At 41.8% G+C, this 22507-nt stretch overlaps 1 protein-coding gene across 4 annotated transcripts in view; it reads left to right on the top strand.

Moving 5' to 3' along the window:
• Positions 1 to 5947: 5947 nt before the first annotated feature.
• mpv17 (mitochondrial inner membrane protein MPV17) overlaps positions 5948 to 22507 on the top strand; it is a 103927-nt gene continuing 87367 nt past the window's right edge. For 2 of the 4 annotated variants that reach the window (XM_072557661.1, XM_072557671.1), the window contains exons 1-2: positions 5948 to 6073; positions 8375 to 8457. In XM_072557661.1, the coding sequence (XP_072413762.1) occupies positions 8385 to 8457 (73 nt within the window). In that variant the 5' untranslated portion in view covers positions 5948 to 6073; positions 8375 to 8384. The remainder of the gene's footprint in view (positions 6074 to 8374; positions 8458 to 22507) is intronic. The other 2 variants (XM_072557679.1, XM_072557651.1) reach the window with 1 other exon arrangement.

The raw sequence follows: 22507 nt of genomic DNA, 5'->3' as shown, positions 1-22507 counted from the left end.
GTCAACATAATATGCTGTAAGCAAGTTTGGGTATCCAGGTTGGCAATGATGTCTATTTAACTATAATATATAAAGAATAAAGTTTTTAAATCTCATTTTGGCTAGTTCAGTAACTGAAAGAGGATTTGCCCTGAAATCTCGGCAGTAGGCAATAGGTTTCAGTATGAGAATCCCTTTTAATGTAATTCAGAAAAAAAAGAATTAATAAAGGATCCCAAGCAAGTTAACATGTCCACTTCCTGTTTCCTTTCAGACAATGATATGTTTAACTGTATAAATAGGAGAAAGTGAGGACTGCAGATGCTGGAGATCAGAGTTGAAAAATGTGTTGCTGGAAAAACGCAGCAGATCAGGCAGCATCCAAGGAGCAGGAGAATCGACGTTTCGGGCATAAGCCCTTCTTCAGGAATGAGGAGGGTGTGCCAAGCAGGCTAAAATAAAAGGTAGGGAGGAGGGACTTGGGGGAGGGGCGTTGGGAATGTGATAGGTGGAAGGAGGTTAAGGTGAGTGTGATATAGGCCGGATAGGGGTTGGGGACGGAGAGGTCGGGAAGAAGATTGCAGGTCAAGAAGGCGGTGCTGAGTCCAGGGGTTGGGATTTAGGTAAAGTGGGGGGAGGGGAAGTGAGGAAGCTAGAGAAATTTGCATTCAACCCTTGTGGTTGGAGGGTTCCTAGGCAGAAGATGAGGCGCTCTAACATGCGGATATATTAACTCTCCTATCAGTGTTCCGGAAAGACCACTCCCTCCGCAACTCCCTCGTCAGTTCCACAACCCCCCTCCCCAACCCAACCTCCACTCCCGGCACCTTCCCACTCAACCGCAAGAAATGCAAAACTTGCGCCCACACCTCCCCCCTCACTTCCCTCCAAGGCCCCAAGGGATCCTTCCATATCCGTCACAAATTCACCTGCACCTCCACACACATCATTTACTGCATCTGCTGCATCCAATGTGGCCTCCTCTATATTGGGGAGACAGGCCGCCTACTTGCGGAATGTTTCAGAGAACCTCTGGGACACCCGCACCAACCAACCCAACCGCCCCATGGCTGAACACTTCAACTCCCCCTCCCACTCCACCAAGGACATGCAGGTCCTTGGCCTCCTCCATCGCCAGACCATGGCAACACGACGCCTGGAGGAAGAGCGCCTCATCTTCTGCCTAGGAACCCTCCAACCACAAGGGATGCGTGCAGATTTCTCCAGCTTCCTCATTTCCCCTCCCCCCACCTTATCTAAGTCTCAACCCTCGGATTCAGCACCACCTCCTTGACCTGTAATCTTCTTCCCGACCTCTCTGCCCCCACCCCCTCTCCGGCCTATCACCCTCACTTTAACCTCCTTCCACCAATGCATTCCCAATGCCCCTCCCCGAAGTCCGTCCTTCCTACCTTTTATCTTAGCCTGCTTGGCACACCCTCCTCATTCCTGAAGAAGGGCTTATGCCCGAAACGTCAATTCTCCTGCTCCTTAGATGCTGCCAGACCTGCTGCGCTTTTCCAGCAACTGTATAGGTAGGCTGAGATTGGAAAGATGTTATGCTGCAATTTTAACTAAATCAAAATCCAGCACAAGCATGTTACATGTTCCAACTGTTACTTGTACATTCTCAATCAATATATGTGCCTACTCAAACTGTTCTCTAACTCTCACAGTGGATGGGAGTAAATAAACCAGGGACAGGCAAGCAAAAATGTTTATATGAAGTTCTACCAATCTCTGCTTCTTTGTGTGGTTTGATAATTAAAGAGGTATTTTGATGATATTTCTTCTGCTTTTCTTCCTTCCTCTTGTCTTTTTCACATTGCCATTTGCCAACTCCAACTTATTGTATTGCTCTGATTAAATCTGAATCATTGCACATTCCACAATTTTACCACCCAAGAAAGTCTCCATGTGAACAATTGAAGAAACACAGCTGTGATGAGACAGGAAGCTAATTGTGCCAATGCAAAATCATCATTTTCAATTGATCCATGCTGATATTGAAGAGACGTTTTTTCTTGTGTACACCTGCCATCATTAGACTGTCATCATTCCTCAATAAGCATGCTTTCACATGCAATTGGCTTGATTTTAAAACTTGCGAAATTCTCTTGCTACTATACTAATTACCAAAATAATATTCTCTGAAATAGGCATCAATTTCAGGACAAATAGATTTTATTTCCTAAGAAATGTATTGGCTGCCTTATGAAGCTCTGGCACAATTTCTGTATGTATTTGAGAACTTATAGTCAGAGGCTATGTTCTACCCTGTTGAATGTCATTACCAAAACGTCCTTTTGACTTATGAAGAGAATTTTTGTATAAAAGAACATAGAATGTTTTGCAATGCAGGATTTGGTGTAGAGACATCTATAGTGCCAGCAGCTAACAAGTTCTACTATTTTGATACAGCAACAGTGAAGGAACAATGATATAGTTTAAAGTCAGAGCTAATGTTTCCTTTATTAAAAAAAACAAATCCTGTTGCCACTGTACATGCACAGCAGTGGCTTTCTAGAGCAGAAATCGCTCATTGACATGTGTGGAAGCAGCTTAGAGGGATCATTTGTCAAGATGGTGTGTGGCTTTGAGGGGAACTTGCAAGTATTGGTATTCCCATGCATCTGCTGCCTGTATCCTTTTATGCTGTTGGCGTAATAGAAAGTTTGGTTTGAAGGAATCTTGGTGAGTGCTGCAGAGCACTTTGTAAATACACAGTCTGGTACCACTGTTTGGTTGTAAAGGGAGTGAGTACTTAAGATGTGAATGGGGTGCCAATCAAGTGGACTGCTTTGTCCTGGACAATGTTACATTTCTTAGATATTTTTGGAGCTTCACTCATCCAGGTGAATGGAAAGTATTCCATTCCTATTTGGGCCTTCTAAATGATTGAGAGATTCTGGGAGTCAGAAGACCTGGTACCTGCCACAGAATTACCAGCCTCTGATCTGTCTTGTCGCTACAGTACTTATATGACTGGTCCAGTTAAATTTCTGGTCAATTGTAGCTGCCAGTACATTGATACTGTGAGAATCTGTGATGATATCATTAAATATCATTAATATCATAGGTCAGATAGGTCAGATCACCACTTGGGTGGTAGAATGTTAATCATCATGTATCGGCCCGAGCCTGGATGTTGTTCGGTCCTTGTTGGCATATGGACACCAACAGCTTCAACAACTATGAAGTTGTGAAAAGTACTGAACATTATGAAATTATTCACAAAATTTCCATTTCTGACTTCATGGTGGTATTGGATTAAGATTTTTAGACTGGGAATTCCTTAGTGATTTCCTGGGGAATGTTTGGTCTCCTGCAACCATGGGGATTTTTCTTTATGTTCTCTTTGACACCAATCAATGGAACCTTTTGCCTCCAATTCCCATTGACTTGAACATCACTAGAGCTTCTTGATGCCACTTTTAGTCTTGATGTAAAGAGCAATCACTCATGTACAGGATCCTCAACTTTGGTTGGATGCATTCCTCATGGTTTTATCATATGAGTTCTGCACAATCCCTCCCAGTAAGTTATTTTCCAATTTATGGTTAAAACTGTATACAAATTACATGAGTATCACTTTTCACACTTTTTTCTTAGCTGCTTGGAACAACACCTATGGAAAATAAAGAGCATGAAAGCATGGGAAGAGTTAAAGCATGAAGACCACTGGCAATCTGTGTTCTGTTGAAGGCAAGATGGGATAACCATAGTGGAACATTCTTACACCAATTAGCAAAGTAAGGTTAAGGTTGAAAGGTCACTATGGCGTGATGAGATAACACAAGTAATAAAGCAAGTTTCTCCGTTAAGTGTTATTATGACAGGATTGGGACAATAAATATTTGGGACATGACATTAAAATATCTAACTAATAGTTAGTAGAGTCAGCTTGAGACAGGAGACTATTGTGACAGATGGAATAGCTAAATATCTATCATGACAGGTTAGTCTGCAATGGAAGATCACTGAAGCAAAGTTAGCAATAAATATCTAACCATGACATTAGAATAACATTAAGTAGAATGTACAACTAAAGAGATAATGGAAACTAACATCACTGGTTTACTTTATTTTTTTTAACCCCCACACTACCGCCTAACTGTGGTAGTGCTTATTTTTTTCCCCAGCACCCATGGTGTGTGTGTGTGCAGGTGTGAAACACAGTGAAAGACACAAAGTGCACGAATCTTTAGTCAATTGCCACCACCAGGAAAATAGGAAAACACCCAAGTGGCCAGTGACAAGCACTGCCCTTCACATCAAAGGGCAATGCTGTGTGATCAAAACAGTGAAGGGGAGGGTAGGGACTAAATCAAAATAGAGTTGGAGGGAGAAATGATGCACTCCACTCCCTGCGGCGCCCACCTCTCCCTGAACAACTCCAGGGTGTTGGTGGACACCGCGTGCTCCTTCTCCAAGGACACCTGGGCTCTAACGTAACCCCGGAAGAGGGGCAGGCAGTCGGCCCTAACGACCCCCTCCACGGCCCACTGCCTGGACCTGTTGATGGCCAGTTTGGCCAGGCCCAGGAGCAGACCCACGAGGTGGTCTTCGGACCTGCCCTCCCTCCTCCGTACCGGGTGCCCGAAGATCAGGAGCGTGGGACTGAAGTGCAACCAAATGTAGAGGAGAAGGTTTTTAAGAAAATCAAAAAGGGAGTGCAAACGCCCACACCCAATATATACATGGTCCACGGACTCCACAGCGCCACAGAACAAGCAGTTGGGCCGGGAGTCTGTGAACCACCGCAATCTGCGGTTGCAGGGGACTGCTGCGTGCAGCACCCTCCACCCCAGATCCCCGAGAGAAAGGGGGAGGACTCCCACGTAGAGAGTCCTCCACAACATCACTGGTTTATTGTGTAGCTAGAGTAAGGTACTTTGATTAATATAGTTGGACATGCTAATAAGCTAACAGAAACATGATAAAAAAGATATAAGAATCCACGGACCCTGAGGTTCATGGGCATTCGAGAATCTGCTTTCTCAGTGTCACAGTTTTTTGTTTACAAATAAAAGACCTACTTCTTGAAGAACTCTCTGCTTCTCCTGGTGCTTCTCTATATTTTCTCCACAACACGCCCAGATTAATTGCTCCAGGCAGTTCACGTGTAGAGGGTTAGCAACCCTTATATGGTTGAGGACATAGAATGACAGGTCATTTGACCATATTAATTCTGAGCGATATCAACTCACCTCATTCTCTTCTTCTGTCTTTTTTTCTGTACCCATGCATTTTTTAAACAATTCAGATAATAATCTAATTGAATCTGCTTCTGCCAATTTTGAGGTAGCAATGCATTTCAGATCCTAATCACTTGATGTATAATAGTTTTTCCTCATTACTTTGTGGGCGGCACGGTGGCACAGTGGTTAGCACTGCTGCCTCACAGCGCCTGAGACCCGGGTTCAATTCATGCCTCAGGCGACTGACTGTGTGGAGTTTGCACGTTCTCCCCGTGTCTGCGTGGGTTTCCTCCGGGTGCTCCGGTTTCCTCCCACACTCCAAAGATGTGCAGGCCAGGTGAAGTAAATGTAGATGTAGGGGTATGGGTGGGTTACGCTTCGGGTGGGGCGGTGTGGACTTGTTGGCCCGAAGGGCCTGTTTCCACACTGTAAGTAATCTAATCTAATCTACTGTAAAATCAGTGATTAGATGGAGAAAACATTGATGGGATAAAGAAATATGTTTTCAATAGCCCAGAATGACATTAAGTGTGTGATATAGGATTGAGAGCAGGATTTTTTTTTGCAACACAGAAGGTAATGAAATACAGGACTAACTGTCCAATTAATGATTGAAGCAGAGATGTTGCCAGATGGTTCAGAAATAAAAGGGCATAGGGGAAGTACTGCATATCAGTCGGACTGCGATGACTGTGGAGGATAGAGTATATGATCTGAGTAGTTCAACTGGGATTTGGCAGGCGGGAGTTGTAAATAATTGGAGATTTAAATTCTATTAATGGGAACAAACACTTCAGATACAAAATTCTTTTCATGTGCTGCGGATCACATGGAACAAGCGGAAGTGACGTCTTAGCACAGCTGAATAGCTGTTACAAGAGGTTCTAAATCAGGTTTGTCGAATTTTGCTCTTTCTCTGTTCTTTGTGCTGCAGTTTAACTATTAACCTGGTCTGGAATCAACCCCCGGAAATACTAACCGATGCTTTTCCAACTTGGGATTTTTTAAAAATCTGGTTAGCACTAGATATATTGTGAAACTCGGACGATATCCGTAGCGAAAAAACTTTGACCAACACACCGTCCCCCCGCTTTCTGCGAATAGAATGGGAACCGTCCAATATACCAACATGCAGTACATTACATAAAACGTTTATGTTTTTAACCTAACATTCTAACACAGTTGTGATATTTCAAAGTTGATTTTAACCAAAATATTTATAAATAAAACCGGAAATCCTGAAAATACTTAGTAGGCTTTGGCAGTATATTTGAAGAGAACCCGTGACGTTTCAGGACTTCAAAAGACAGAAGGAAAGGTCTATAACAGCATGGAAATCAGGAACGATTGATTTGACAGGAGAGTTATAGAGTAGATGCGCTGCCGATAGAAAATAAAACTAAAGCAAGAAAATGAAACAGAGCATAAGTTATGATTTGTTATTGGCGAATCTGTAAAATGCCTACTTGAAAGATGAAGTAGTCTGACTGGTTAGTTGGGCTAGTGATGTCGCACACTTGCATGTACTGGAGATTACATATTAAATACACAAGCAAAAGCATCATACACTACCAGAATCAATACAACAAAATATGTGATGTTGATTATCTGGACCATTTCTGTGTGATGCCTTGACAAATCAGAATCATCCTGCCTCATTTACAATTTAAACAAAGCTTGACAATTATCTGACAGTCATATTAACTGGTGCATGCTCCACTGTGATATGTCTACTAAGTAGGTACCAAAATATAAATGTTTTTACTTTTACTATTGTATTTCTTGTAAATTGTCCTGATCAGTGCAAGATGAAAAGCTTTGAGGAAAATATATCTGTTTAGTAATAAACATGATTTAGTTTGCTGCTTGTGTGCACAGATAATGATTTTTATCTTGTTTTTCAGTTGTTACAACTTATCCTGGATAACAGCAACAATTGTGCAGTGGTCAAAATAAGCACTTCATGATATATTGTTCATTCTCCATTTACTGATGTAGAGAAGTTGCATACAAAGTTCAAATCCATATTACTCTTAGGTTAAGGAACTAACCCTATTGATGTATTTTTCCAAGTTTTATTATTAGATTTAGGGGGAAAAAAATGGTCATCTATCATGGTATGTAGGCAGAAATAGGTACTGCAGATGCTGGAGATTAGAGTCAAGATCAGAGTAGTGCTGGAAAAGCACAGCAGGTCAGGCAGCGTTCGAGGAGCAGGAAAATTGACGTTTCGGGCAAAAGCCCTTCATTAGGAATGAGGTGTCCTTCCTGATGAAGGGCTTTTGCCCAAATGTTGATTTTCCTGCTCCTTGTATGCCACCTGACCTGCTGTGCTTTTCCAGCACCACTCTAATCTTGACTATTCTGGTATGTATACAATCTTCTCAGAAACTGAGTGTTTCTAGCCTTTTGTGTTTACTTTACCTTTCTAGCGTTTTCAATATTTTGTGTTTAGCTTTAGCACTGAGAACTCAGATAAACTCACTTCCAGTAATCATGGGGAAAATGAGGGCAAGAAGATTGATTGTTGTCAGTTTCTTTTTAAAAAACATTGAATCATATTATCAGAGATGATGTTATTGTAATCATTGGACAGCCTAGCGGTTCCCTTACAGAAGATGTGAATGAAAAAAAGTCATTGGAAGCAAATTCTTATTTAATTTTTAAAAAATTATTTGTATTTTTTTTAAAAATTGAATTGGGCAGCACATTGGCTCAGTGATCAGCACTGCTACCTTACAGTGCCAGGGACCCAGGTTTGATTCCAGTCTTGAGTGACAACTTATTTGAATGGAGTTTGCATATTTTGCCCATGTCTCCATAGTTTTCCACTGGGTACTCTGGTTTCCTCTCTCAGTTCAAAGTTGTGCAGGTTAGGTGGATTGGACATTCTAACCTGTCCCATAGTATCTAGGGATGTGCAGGCTAGGAGTATTGGCCAAGATAGATAAAATTGAAGGTTTTGTGGATAGGGTAAGGGGTTGTGTTGAGTGGGATGCTCTTTGGAAGGTTGGTGTGATTTCAATGGGCTTAGCCTCTTCTTGCACTGTAAGGATTCTATGAATTTATTTCCATTTCAGTATAGTCTTTTTACAGAGCTATGTGTTATTGATGTGTAATTTAGAAAGCAAAATCCCTCAAGTATTGTAAAGATTAGCCTGACAGGCACATTATGATTATTCTTTTCTGAGCAGACTGGAAAGAATGATATTACCATGGCGAGTCTATCAGATGATGATGGTTAAACATCCTTGGAAAGTCCAAATTCTGACTGCTGGTAAGAAATTTTGATCAGTAAAACTCTATTTCAGTTTCAATAGAATTTCCGTTAACACTTGGACTAAAACAGATTGATTAGTGACTGTTAGGTTTCTGAAAATATCAGCCATGATTGAATGGCAGAGCAGACTCTGAGCTGAATTGCCTAATTTCTGCTTCCTATGTCTTATGGTCTAATGGATTAAGTGCAGGAATAAGGGATTAGAAAAGTTAAGTAGTTGTTTTTGTCTGGTGGTAATGTGAAAGACTGAAATCCTTTTCTTCTGTCCTGTAGATCTCTATGACTCGAAAAACAGAATGTGTTAGAACAAGTTAGCATACCTTACATTATTAAACACGCCGAATGGGACACAAAATTTATGTCATCATGTATTGATAAACTCTGAAGCTTTCAACATGCACCTTTAATACAGTTATGCTTATCGGTGGTATTGTATATTGGCAAATCCCATGAAAAGAATCACAACAATGTAAGGTAGAAAACCAGTAACTACAATATGTATCACTAAGCATTCCACAATCTTATCACGAGCACACCAAAATACTACCTAAATGTTATGAGGGTTTCTGCTACTACCACCCTTACAGGTAGAGGGTTTCAGATTCCCAACACTTTTTGCCCCTTATATCAATATCCTGTGGTAATTGTTTCCTCCATCAAGGAGAAAAGCTTCTTCCTGTCTGCTCTGTCAATGCCCCTCATTATTCTTTACATCAATCATGTCACACCTCAATTTCCTCTTTTCAAGGAAAATAACCCTGGTCTCGCTTCATGATCGAAACTCTCCAGCCTTGTTTTGCTGTTATTTTTGTTCTCCAGAATTTTGCCTGAACTTGTCCTAGGTGTTTACCTTGGATTGTTTAACACTGTTGAGTCCTGATGGTTTCATTTTGTTTTGTTGTAGTGCACAGAACAAATTGAACTCTATTTAAATAATTCTGAGCATTTCTTTTGCACCTTGTTATGAATAAATGTGTTGAAATGACACCATCTGCGTCAAAATACCTTGAACAAACCGCTTCATCAGAAACAAATACTATCAAGCTTCTACTGTAATTGTTTTTTCTTGAAATTTTACATTGATGTCAAAAGTTTAATAATTTACAAAATATATTTTGGTGACATGGCACCACAGTTGACAGATTCGGATTGGTGAAGGGATTTGAGAATTGTGAAGGAGAGTTGAATCTCCAGAAATGTTAAGAAAATGAGAAGACACGGTATGTGTGGACATTGGTTTTTAAAGCAACATGATATCTGTGACAAGAAGTAGCTGCAAAAACAAACTAAGTTTCTTGCTGCACAATGTTTGCTCAGAACATGACGATAAATGCCAACTCCTATTTCTTCCCATTTATGCGCATGCAGTCTCTTGAATCTTTCTCATGTAAAAGATGACTGAAGGATCAGTTCAAATTCCTGAATTCATAATCATGAGAAGGTAATGGAATTCTCCCCACACGTGTCTCCTCACACCTTCCCCACCCATTTGCATTTCCCCTCACCCCTCTTCGCCCCCACACGCTCTCTCTTGCCTATCCCCATCTCTCTCTTGCTCCCATCCCTCCCTTCCTTCCCCTCTAACCCCACTATCTTCTGCATATAAGCCAACATATTCCTAGCTACCAACAGTTCGGAGGAAGGGTCACTCAACTCAAAACGATAATTCTGATTTGTCTCCGCAGATGCTGCCAGACCTGCTGAGCTTCTCCCGCAATTTCTGGCTTTGTTTCGAATGCATTAGAGTTGATCTTTCTCTACACCTTCTCTATAGTTATAACACTGTTCTGCATACTATTCTATTACCCTGATGTACTTATGTAAGGTATAATTTATCTGGAAAGCATGCAATACAATACTTTTCGCTGTATCTTGGTACTAGTGATAAAAATGAATCAAATCAACCTTTTTTAATTCTAGTATCTTTATGTAATGGCCAGTATGCTCAACCTTTTTAATTGCTGTGATATCTTACTGAGATTTGTGTTTGAACCTCTCTTTTTGCTTTGGTCCTTTCTCAATCCAATCTCTCGGCAATTTACAGCAGAGGAGATGGCGGCTAGGGCAGTTGCATAATCCTCTTGCAGGATATGGAAGGTAAGGGTCACCACTGTCCCTGCTGACTTCGCCTGTGAGAAGTGCACCTAACTCCAGCTCCTCTCCGACCGTGTTGGCACTGGAACTGGATGAACTTTGAATTATTCAGGAAGCTGAAGAGGTGATAGAGAAGAGTTATCGGGAGGCCATTACACAAATTACAGGATAAAGGATGACTCTCTGGAGAGGGAATGAAAATAGGCAGACAGTGCAGGAACCCGCTGCGGCAGTGTCCCTCCACAATAAGTATACCATTTTGGATACTGTTGGGTGGGTGTCAGTCCGATCAGGGGAAAGCCTTGGTGGCCAGGTCTCTGGCACCAAGCCTGGCTCTGTGGCTCAGAAGGGAAGTGGGGAGAATAGGAGAGCAGTATTGATAAGGGACAGCTCAGAGATTCTGTGGTTATGAACAAGGCTCCTGTATGGTATGTTAATGCCCAGGTGCCAGAGTGGGGGATGTCTCAGATAGAGTCTACAGGATTTTTAAGGGGGAGGGAGAGCAGCCAGAAATAATCGGACACATCAGTACCAATGACATAGCTAGGGAAAGGGATGAGGATCTGAAAAGAGAATATTGGAAGTTAGGTTGGAAGCTAAAAGGCAGGGTGAACAGAATAGTAATCTCAGGATTGCTACTGCTGCCCATGGCTAGTGCAGTTAGGAACAGACTGAATGAGTGCAGATGAACACGTGGCTGCAGGGCTGGTGTAGGGTGGAGGGCTTCAGGTATGTGGATCATTGGGATACCTTCTGGAGAAGATGGGACCTGTACAAAAAGGACGGGTTATACCTGAACTGGAGGAGCAGCAGTATCCTGGGTGGGAGGTTCACTAGACCTCTTCAGGAGGGTTGAAACTAAATTGGCAGGGGAGTGGGAACCGAACTAGAGATCTGAGGTTGGAGTAGTTAGTGTACAGCCAGATGCAGAATATCTGTGAGGAGGGCTAGATAGTTGATAGCGCAAAGTTGCAGTCAGTGTGGTGGGTTGAAATGTCTATTTTAACGCAAGAAGTATAAGGAATAAGGCTTATGAACTTAGAGCATGGATCAGTATTTGGAACTATAATATTGTGGCCATTATGGAGACTTGGATATCACGGGGGCAGAAATGATAGTTGGATGTTCCAGGGTTTAAATGTTTCAAAAGGAGGAGGGGTGGCAGTAAGGGGTAGGGAGTGGCATTGCCAATCAGGGATAGTATCACAGCTGCAGAAAGGGAGATCGTCAAGGAGGGTTTGTCTACATAGTCAGTATGGGTGGAAGTTAGAAACAGGAAAGGAGCAATCACTTTATTGGGTGTTTTACACAGACCCGCTAATAGCAACAGTGATGGAGAGGAGCAGATTGGGAGGCAGGTTTTGGAAATGTGCAGAAGTAACAGGGTTGCCATGGGTGACTTTAACTTTGCTAATATTGATTGGAACCTGCTTAGTTCAAATACTTTGGATGGAGCAGTTTTTGTCAGGTGTGTCCAGGAAGGATCCTTGACTCAATATGTAGATAGGTAGACTAGAGAGGAGGCCATATTGGATTTGGTGATTGGCAATGAGTCAGGTGAGGTGATCGAGTGTTTCAGTGATAGTGATCACAACTCCCTGAACTTTACTATCGCCATGGAGAGGGATAGGAGAAGGCCATTTGGGAAAGTATTTAATTGAGGGAGGGGAATTTAAAATGTTATTAGGCAGGAACTGGGGTGCTTAAGTTGGGAACCGATGTTCTCAGGAAAATGCACAACAGAAATGTGGCAGTTTAAGGACCACTTGCTGATGGTGCTGGATAGGCTTGTCCCACTGAGGCAAGTAAGGGATGGTAGGGTGAAGGAAACTTGGGTGACAAGGGATGTGAAACATCTAGTCAGGAGGAAGAAGGAAGCTTACTTAACCTTAAGGAGGCAAGGATCAGACAGGGCTTTCGAGAGTTTAGAGGTAGCCAGGAAAGAACTGAAGAATGAACTTAGGAGAGCTAGAAGTGGGCATGAAAAAGCTTTAGTGGGTAGGAATAAGGAAAACTGGGGGTATTCTAAGCTTGAACAAGAGTGAGGGTAGGACTGATCAGGGATAGTGGAGAGTACTTGTGCCTGCACTTGGAGGAGATAGGGGAGATCCTTAATGTATACTTTGCTTCACTATTCACTAATGAGAGGGACCATAGTATATGTGAGGACAGTGTGAAGTAGGCTGATATGCTCAAACAGGTTGATAAGAAGAATGTGCTGAAAAAGTTTGAAAACCATGAGGATAGATAAGCTCCCTGGGCCAGATGAATATACCCAAGCTTGCTACGGGAAGTGAGGGAAGAGATTGCTGCACCTTTGGTGATAATCTTTGCATCCTCACAGTCCCCTGGAGGAGTACTGTCAGATAATTGGAGTGTGGCAAATGTTATTCCCTTGTTCAAGAAAGGAAATAAGAATAATCCTGGGAATTTCACACCAGTCAGTCTTATGTCTGTGGTGGGCAAACTGTTGAAAAGGATTCTGAGAGACAGGATTTATGATTATTTGGAAAACCATAGTCTGATTAGAGTTAGCATAGCTTTGAGAGGGGCAGGTCATGCCTCACAAGCCTTATTGAATAATTTGAGGATGTGACAAAACACATTGAAGAGCAGTGGATGTGGTGTATATGAATTTTAGCAAGGTGTTTGATGAGTTTGCCCTCCATAGACTCCTTCAGGAAGTAAGCAGGCATGGGATAGAGGGGAGTCTGGCTGTCTGGATGCAGAATTGGCTGGCCCATAGAAGACAGAGGGTGGTAGTAGATGGAAAGTATTCAGCTTGGAGTTTGGTGACCAGTGGTGTTCTGCAGGAATCTTTCTGGAACCTCTGCTCTTTGTGATTTTTATAAATAACTTGGATGAGGAAGTGGAAGGGTAAGTTAGTAAGTTTTGGTGATTGAGAAAAGGTTGGTGGGGTTGTGGGCAGTATGGAGGGCTGTTTGTAAGTTACACCAGGACATTGACAGGATGTAAAGCTGGACTGAGAAGTGGCAGATGGAGTTCAATCTGGAAACATGTGAAGCGAATCATTTTGGAAGGTCAAATTTGAATACAGCGTTAAAGGCAGGATTCTTGGAGGTGTGGAGGAACAGAGGAATCTTGGAGTCCATGTCCATAGATCCCTCAAAGCTGTCACCCAAGTTATTAGGATTGTTCAGAAGGCTTATCAGGTGTTGGCTTTCATTAGCAGGGATTGAGTTTGAGCTGTGAGGTTATGCTACATCTCAGTGGAGCTCTGGTTAGACCACACTTGGAATATTGTGTTCAGTTCTGGTCACCTCATTTATAGGAAAGACGTGGTTGCTTTAGAGAGGGTGCAGAGGAGATTTACCAGGATGCTGCTTGGACTGGAGGGCATATCTTATGAAGAAAGGTTGAGGGGGCTCGGGCTTTTCTCATTGGAGTGGAGGCAGATGAGAAGTGACTTGATAAAGGTGTACAAGATGTTGAGAGGCATATCTAAGAGTGAATAGTCTGAGACTTTTTCCAAGGACAGAAATGACTATCACAAGGGGGCATAATTTTAAGGTGATTGGTGGGTGCGTGGAATGCCAGCAGTGGTAGGAGAGTCAGCTACGTTAGGGACATTTAAGCGACTGTTGGATAGGGACATGGATGAAAGTAAAATAAAGGATATGTAGGTTATTTTGATCTTTGAATAGGATAAAAGGTCGGCACAACATCAAGGGTCGAAGGGCCTGTACTGTTCTATGTTCATGCCTCGGTCAGAAATACTGCAACCAGATGCAGTGTAAAATGTCTTTGTATCTGGCTCAATGACCACTACATGAAAGCGAAGTGACTTTTCTAATTGGAACAGCCAAAGGCATTTTTATTCTTGAATGCCCAATTTTCAGTCTTGTTTTTCTCCCTTTAGTGCACTGCTAGAGTTATAATTCTTAGGTTATTCCTATTCCTACCAATAGTTTGGGTGAAGTGATGGATGGAAAGATTTATGTTAAGGCCTTGGAGAGAGTACAATATTTCCTACAATAGCACTGTGGTGAGGTACTGGAGAGATTGATGTTGATGGGCTTCTTAAAGCAGAAGATTTGAGTGAGGTGTTCAAAGTCATCAAATCAAGAGTAGTTTTATTTGTCATTTCTACCAAGTACGACTGATATGGTAAAAACGAGACCATATTCCTTCAGGACCAAGGTGCTACATGAACAATAACAAACTACAGTGTAATAAGGAATGAGCATTAATTTAAAAAAAAATTGTTTTAGCAGTAGCTCAAAGTCTTGCAACGAATTTCAGATGAAATAAAGTGTGATCATTTAAGTATTCAGGAGGCTGAATTCTGTATGATGCTGGGGAAGAAACTTGCACAGTCTGGCCGTGAGACCGAATGTTCCGGTATCTTCTGGCAGATGGGGCAAGAGTTTGAGTGTGGGATGTGTGGAGTCTTTCACAATGCTCTCAGACTTGCAGATGCAGCATGTGATGTAAATGTCTGTGATGGCGGAAAGAGAGACCCTGATGATCTTCTCAGCTGTCCTCACTATCCCTGTTAGGGTCTTACATTCTGAGACGGTGCAATTCTCAAACTAGTGATGCAGCAGCTCTGGGTACTCTCAATGAACCCTCTATAGAATATAGTGAGAATGGAAGATGGGCTTTCCTCAACATGCCCAGAAAGTAGAGATGCTTTCTTGGCCATGAAGCTGATGTTGAGGGACCAGGTGAGATTTTCTCCAGGTGGATACCAAGAAATTTGGTGGACTTCATGATCTCTACAGGAGAGCTGTTGATGCCCAGTGGGGGAGTGGTCATTCTGAGCCCTTCTCAAGTCAACAACCACCTCTTATTGTTTTGTCCACATTCAGAGACTGGTTGTTGGCTCTGCCTCAGTCTGCTAACTTCTTTGTATGCTGATTCATCATTCCTGCTAATGAGACCTACTACAGTCCTGTCATTAGTGAACTTATGATTTGATGGAATAAATAAGGTAAAATTATACCCAGCAGCATAAGGGTCAGTAACTAGAGGTTTCAAATTTTAAGACTAGAAAATGAGCCTGAGACTACATTAGGAAATGTTACTTTCACTGAGTGAGTTGTATTCTGTCTGAAAGGTGCTAGAGGCAGATTAAATAACTTGTAAAATATAATTGGATAATTAAATAACTTGTAAAATATAATTGGGTGGCACAGTGGTTAGCACTGCTGCCTCACAGCGCCAGAGACCCGGGTTCAATTCCCGCCTCAGGCAACTGACTGTGTGGAGTTTGCACATTCTCCCCGTGTCTGCGTGGGTTTCCTCCGGGTGCTCCGGTTTCCTCCCACAGTCCAAAGATGTGCAGGTCAGGTGAATTGGCCATGCTAAATTGCCCGTAGTGTTAGGTAAGGGGTAGATGTAGATGTAGAGGTATGGGTGGGTTACGCTTCCGCGGGGCGGTGTGGACTTGTTGGGCCGAAGGGCCTGTTTCCACACTGTAATCTAATCTAATCTGATAAAGGAAAAAGAATGACAGCTGTGGAGAAAGAACAGAAGGATGGAACTAACTTGAATGAACTGCCAAACATCTGGCTCCAGTGGAGTGGGCTGAAGATGTGTACTTTAATGCTTGCTTTTGTTGTCACTTTTTATACAGCACGTGATTGTTTTACTGTGTATGAAATTAGCACAGCTATCGTCTTGCTTTGAGAGTGGAAAGAAGGCATGATCAATTCAAATATTATCACAAATCCTTCCTTAATAAGATGCTATTTGTATACAACTAGAATCAATGTAAAGTGAAAGATGAATTGAGGTGTAACACTAGAGGGCAGCCAGATTCAGTTGGTTTTATTGAGTAGATAGACACAGCTACAAGCCTTTGTCGCTGTTTATTTCCAGAACACAAGGAGAAGGAAGAGCTAACGTGGTTTGGTTTGCACATTTTTGGTCTGAACCTTATTAGTGATGTTGGTGCTGTTGCTTGTGCTGATATCTGCAGTAGGAGTAGTAGAGAAAATGAAAAGTGAATCTAAGTTTTTAATTAAATTTCTCGTCTCTATCAGCTCACTGGATAGTATCTTCCTGAGCTGGATAAGTTTGAGTTTGTACTATTTTCTAGCACTTCCATATAAAAATCTAATACTGAGCAAGATGCAATCTTTCAAATGGTGATGTTTAAAATGAGGCTTCATTTGCCCCCACAGTTGGATGTAAAAGATTCTAAGGTGCTATCTCAGAAGTGGAGGGCAGTTACCCCAGTGTTCTGGCAAATTTTTAACCTTCATCCTTCAATGTGGTAATTATTACATTGTAGTTTGTGGCAGCTTAGTCTGTACAAAATAGCTGCTGTTCTGCCTTTTATTAAAAGCTGGAAAATCTTTGGTATATGTGACAATTTGTCAAAGTAGCTAATAAATAAATATTTTTACGGCCTATGAGGACTGCTTATTATCATGCGGCATCGTTTAGTAAAAAAGGAATGGCAATCCAAAGTTGGCTTTTCCATAACTGTTCTGTGACTCGTCAAGAGCAGAATATTTGCTATTGTCTATGGCAAAAGCAGCAGTGCTATAAAGTTGAGTATGAACTGGTTTTAATTTTCTTAATAATTTCGATACTTGTGTTGTGGCAGATAACATTAAGTCAGTTGTAATCTTAGTTAAATTGTTGACCCATCATGCCTATTCGTTTCTCAAACTGTATGACATTTGCAACTGTTAGTCTGCACCAGTTCCCTCATGATTCCTTTGTTTTCTGAACTGAATAGGCTCCTGGTCCAATTTTATTAGTATCATCTTTGTTTTCACATTCAATTGCCTTGACGCTACTTATCTTTATTCACCAGCCAGTCGACCAAAGGAGGGCTCCAAGCTTTGTCAGTTTAGGTCTCTCACGCTCGCTCTTGCTCTCTTTCGTAATTGTGTGGTTTTGAGTCCAATTTTGTTAATTTGTCTTCCCTGTTTTATGATATAGGTGCTGTATAAATTCAGCAATGGTGGATTTTTGTTTAATGTGACTTGCAAAAATTTTGAAAAATTTTTGCAAGTCCTGAACTTTGAGATGTAGGGATCTGAAATAGCAACAGCATGATTCAAAATCTTACTGTGTCATAGAATCTAGTGACCTAGATTTCTATTGTGGGTGTTTTCCATCAAAGAATTGCAGTATAACTGACTTTGTTTACCAATGTTCATTCAAACACAGAAAATTTTAGAATACATTTTAGGTCATTGTGTAGAGAAAGCTTTGAACTTTTGCATTCCTTTCTTTTTGTGAGAGCAGAAGTGAGTTTGAAAGGCTTATTTCATAATGCAGAGTCACATACAGAGAGTCTTGAGTTCATTGCCTGGTCTATGCTGTGTTGGTTTCACCTATTTGTGTTGTTGGTAAATGAATCGGTGAAGTCAACAAAAATTCCTGGGCTGAGAAACAGCTGCCAGCGTCCATGGAATTGTGATCCCATTTTAACAAGTAAAAACTTTTAAAATCACTTGGAGATCAGAAGAATTTGTCATTTTTAATGCTAGTTCACTTTAGCAATAACATAACTGCGTTTTTTGAATGAAGTTTTCCTTTATTGGAATGAATGATGAACCATAGTTATATGTCAGACACCTTCACTAACTAGATGTTCATTTGTTTGCTAAGTAGGAGCGTCAATGTGTCCATTTTATACTTCCTTTAGATCACTTTCATTTCTTCCAAAATGTAATATATAATTTTACTGGAAGATGATCACTTGCATAACCTTGCCAGCCTGTACGTTTGATTATGTTCATCTGCAGCATTCAATGATATTTACTTCACTGATTGGATAAATGGTCATATCTTTTGGTGACTACTTGGTGCTCATGTTCCCTGGTGGCTAGCTTGCAACCTTTTTTCTGTCCAATATAATGTTTGTTGCCGTCCATGCAAGGTATTTGTATATGACATTCTGCTGGTTGTTGGTATGGGGTCATTTAAATTCATCAGGAACTGTTTCAGGGTAGTGGTAGGTTTGTAGTCTGGTCGTCATCTCAAAGATGTCTTTAATGTATGGCAGGGTAGCTCGAGTCTCTGGTCGTGTTGTCTTCTTGTTTAGGCCTGTTGTGTAGGAATCAGCGGACTGCGCTTATTTAAATAATGTACCCTTTCCTGAATATGTTGTATAGGTGTTTTTCCTTGGCTTCTCATAGTTCCTAGGTGCTGAAGTGTGTTGTGGCTCATTTAAATAATGTTCTGATGCAGTTCCATTTGTGGGTGTTGAGATGATCGCAAATGTAGTTGAGTATGTGGTCAGTGTGTGGCTTTTCTATAGATGCTGGTCTGCAGCTCTCCATTTGGTTTTTCGTTCGAATGTGACATCTAGGAAGGAGAGGTTGTCGTCTTCGTCGTCGTCGTCCTTTTATACCAATAAGGATAAGACCATAAGACATAGGAGTGGAAGTAAGGCCATTCGGCCCATCGGGTCCACTCTGCCATTCAATCATGGCTGATGGGCATTTCAACTCCGCTTACCCGCATTCTCCCCGTAGCCCTTAATTCCTTGAGACAACAAGAATCTATCAATCTCTGCCTTGAAGACATTTAGCATCCCAGCCTCCACTACACTCTGCGGCAATGAATTCCACAGGCCCACCACTCTCTGGCTGAAGAAATGTCTCCGCATTTCTGTTCTGAATTTACCCCCTCTAATTCTAAGGCTGTGTCCACGGGTCCTAGTCTCCTCACCTAACGGAAACAATTTCCTAGCGTCCACCCTTTCCAAGCTATGTATTATCTTGTATGTCTCTAAGTCTCCCCTTAATCTTCTAAACTCCAATGAATACAATCCCAGGATCCTCAACCGTTCCTCATATGTTAGACCAACCATTCCAGGGATCATCCATGTGAATCTCCGCTGGACACGTTCCAGTGCCAGTATGTCCTTCCTGAGGTGTGGGGACCAAAACTGGACACAGTACTCCAAATGGGGCCTAACCAGAGCTTTATAAAGTCTCAGTAGCACATCGCTGCTCTTATATTCCAACTCTCTTGAGATAAGTGACAACATTACATTCTCTTTCTTAATCACGGACTCAACCTGCATGTTGACTTTTAGAGAATCCTCGACTAGCACTCCCAGATCCCTTTGTACTTTGGCGTTACGAATTTTCTTACCGTTTAGAAAGTAGTCTGTGCTTTTATTGTTTTTGCCAAAGTGCAAGACCTCGCATTTGTTCACGTTGAATTCCATCAGCCATTTCCTGGACCACTCTCCCAAACTGTCTAGATCCTTCTGTAACCTCCCCACTTCCTCAGTACTACCTGCCTGTCCACCTATCTTCATATCATCTGCAAACTTCGCTAGAATGCCCCCAGTCCCTTCATCCAGATCATTAATATATAATGCGAACAGCTGTGGCCCCAACACTGAACTCTGTGGGACACCGCTCGTCACCGGCTGCCATTCCGAAAAAGAACCTTTTATCCCAACTCTCTGCCTTCTGTTAGACAGCCAATCCTCAATCCATCCCAGTAGCTCACCTCGAACACCATGGGCCCTTACCTTGCTCAGCAGCCTCCCGTGTGGCACCTTATCAAAGGCCTTTTGGAAGTCTAGATAGACCACATTCACTGGGTTTCCCTGGTCTAACCTACTTGTCACCTCTTCAAAGAATACCAACAGGTTTGTCAGGCATGACCTCCCCTTAGTAAATCCATGTTGAGTTGTTCTAATCAGACTCTGCTCTTCTAAGAAGTTAGAAACCTCATCCTTAATGATGGATTCTAGAATTTTACCAACAACTGTAATTTTCCATCTTTTGTCTTGATCCTTTCTTGAACAAGGGGGTTACAACAGCGATCTTCCAATCATCCGGGACTTTCCGTGACTCCAGTGACTCTTGAACAATCTCAACCAATGCCTCTGCTATTTCCTCAGCCACCTCTCTCAGAACTCTAGGATGTATCCCATCAGGGCCAGGAGATTTATCAGTTTTAAGACTTTTTAGCTTTTCTAGCACTCTCTCTTTTGTAATGGCAACCATACTCAACTCAGCCCCCTGACTCCCTTTAATTGTTGGGATATTACTCATGTATTCCACTGTGAAAACTGACGCAAAGTACTTGTTAAGTTCTCCTGCTATTTCCTTATCTCCCATCACTAGGCTTCCAGCATCAGTTTGAAGTGGCCCGATGTCTACTTTTGCCTGTTGTTTGTTTCTTGTGTATTGAAAGAAACTTTTACTATCATTTCTAATATTACTGGCTAGCCTACCTTCATATTTGATCTTCTCCTTTCTTATTACTCTCTTTGTTATCCTCTGTTTGTTTTTTTGTAGCTTTCCCAATCTTCTGATTTCCCACTGCTCTTGGCCACTTTATAGGATCTCTCTTTTTCTTTAATACATTTCCTGACTTCCTTTGTCAGCCATGGCTGTCTAATCCCTCCCTGGATAATCTTTCTTTTCTTGGGGATGAACCTCTGTACAGTGTCTTCAATTATACCCACAAACTCCTGCCATTTTTGCTCGACTGTCTTCCCCGCTAGCCACTGCTTCCAGTCTATTTTTGTTGTTTGTGTTAGTGGGTTTCTTCTAATTTGTTGCATTTTGTGATGAGAAAGGTGTTATCCACATAAAGGACCCAAAGCTTGGGCTGGATAATGGGAAGACCTTTGTCATCACAAAATACAACATATTAGAAGAAACCCACTAAAGCATAAGCAACGTCCTTCCTGGAATAAAGCTCATGAGAGATGAAGAGAAGAACAACATACTCCCCTTCCTAGATGTCACAGTAGAACGAAAACCTAATGGAGAGCTGAGGAGCAGCATCTCCAAGAAAGCCACACACACTGACCAGACACTCAACTACAGAGCAATCATACCAACACCCACAAATGGAGCTGCATCAGAACATTACTTAAATGAGCCACAAAACACTTCAGTGCTCAGGAAATACAAGAAGCTGAGAAAAAACTCCTGGTACAATGTATTCAGGAACAATGGGTACCCGATTTAAGCGCAGTGTGCCGATACCTAAACAAGAAGACACAACATGACCAGAGACTCTAGCTATCCTGCCATACGTTAAAGACATCTTGGAGATGACAACTAGACTACTCTGACCCCTAGGCATCGTGGTAGCCCACAAACCTACCACCACACTGACACAGCTCCTGATGAATGTAAAGGACCCCATAGCAATAACCAGCAGAATGAATGTTACATACACAGTACCCTACAAGGACTGCAACAAACATTACGTTGGACAGACTGGCTGGAAACTAGTCACCAGGGGACATGAGCACCAACGAGCCACCAAAAGACGTGACCAACTATCACTTGAATCTATACACACAAACAAAGAGGGACACCATTTCGACTGGGACAATACATCCATCCTGGGACAGGCTAAACAAAGACATGCACAGGAATTCCTAGAGGCCTGGTATTCAAACCGTAACTCCATTAACAAATCAGTTTGGATGCCATTTACCAACCTTCTCAGAAGAAGCAGATGTGATATCACCCACCACAACAGACCAAAGTACATAAACAGCAAGCGGGACAGAACACCAGCACTTCTTCAGAGGGTCACTGGTGATGTTACCTAGCATGGTAATGAAACGTCTGAGAACAAATTTACCAGTTCAGTGAGCAAACTTATAACCTGATCCACAACTTGAGCTACAAATCTTCTCCAAAGCAGAATGTGTTATGACACAGAAAAATACAATAGACAGAAATGAAGTTAATGTTCCCTCCTCAGTTAATTACTACAACCAGCAAGTATCAAGTAGCAGCCAAAATGTTTTTCTCATGAAAGAAGACACTGAGTGGGATAACTTTTGAGGTTGCTGCCATAGATCATTTCAATTAAGGAACGATGCTTAACTGAATCTGATGTTAAAGAGGGACAAAGTAAGTTTGTGAAACCAATTAACCCTTTAGACAATTAAAAGGAAATTGTACATTTCTCTTCCATTTACCACTTCCACAGTTTTATATTAATCCTTAAGGGGGGAGAAAAGAACTTAACT

The sequence above is a fragment of the Chiloscyllium punctatum genome, chromosome 3, assembly GCF_047496795.1.
Source record: "Chiloscyllium punctatum isolate Juve2018m chromosome 3, sChiPun1.3, whole genome shotgun sequence".
Lineage (NCBI taxonomy): Eukaryota > Metazoa > Chordata > Chondrichthyes > Orectolobiformes > Hemiscylliidae > Chiloscyllium > Chiloscyllium punctatum.
This window is presented reverse-complemented; position numbering and strand designations above follow the sequence as displayed.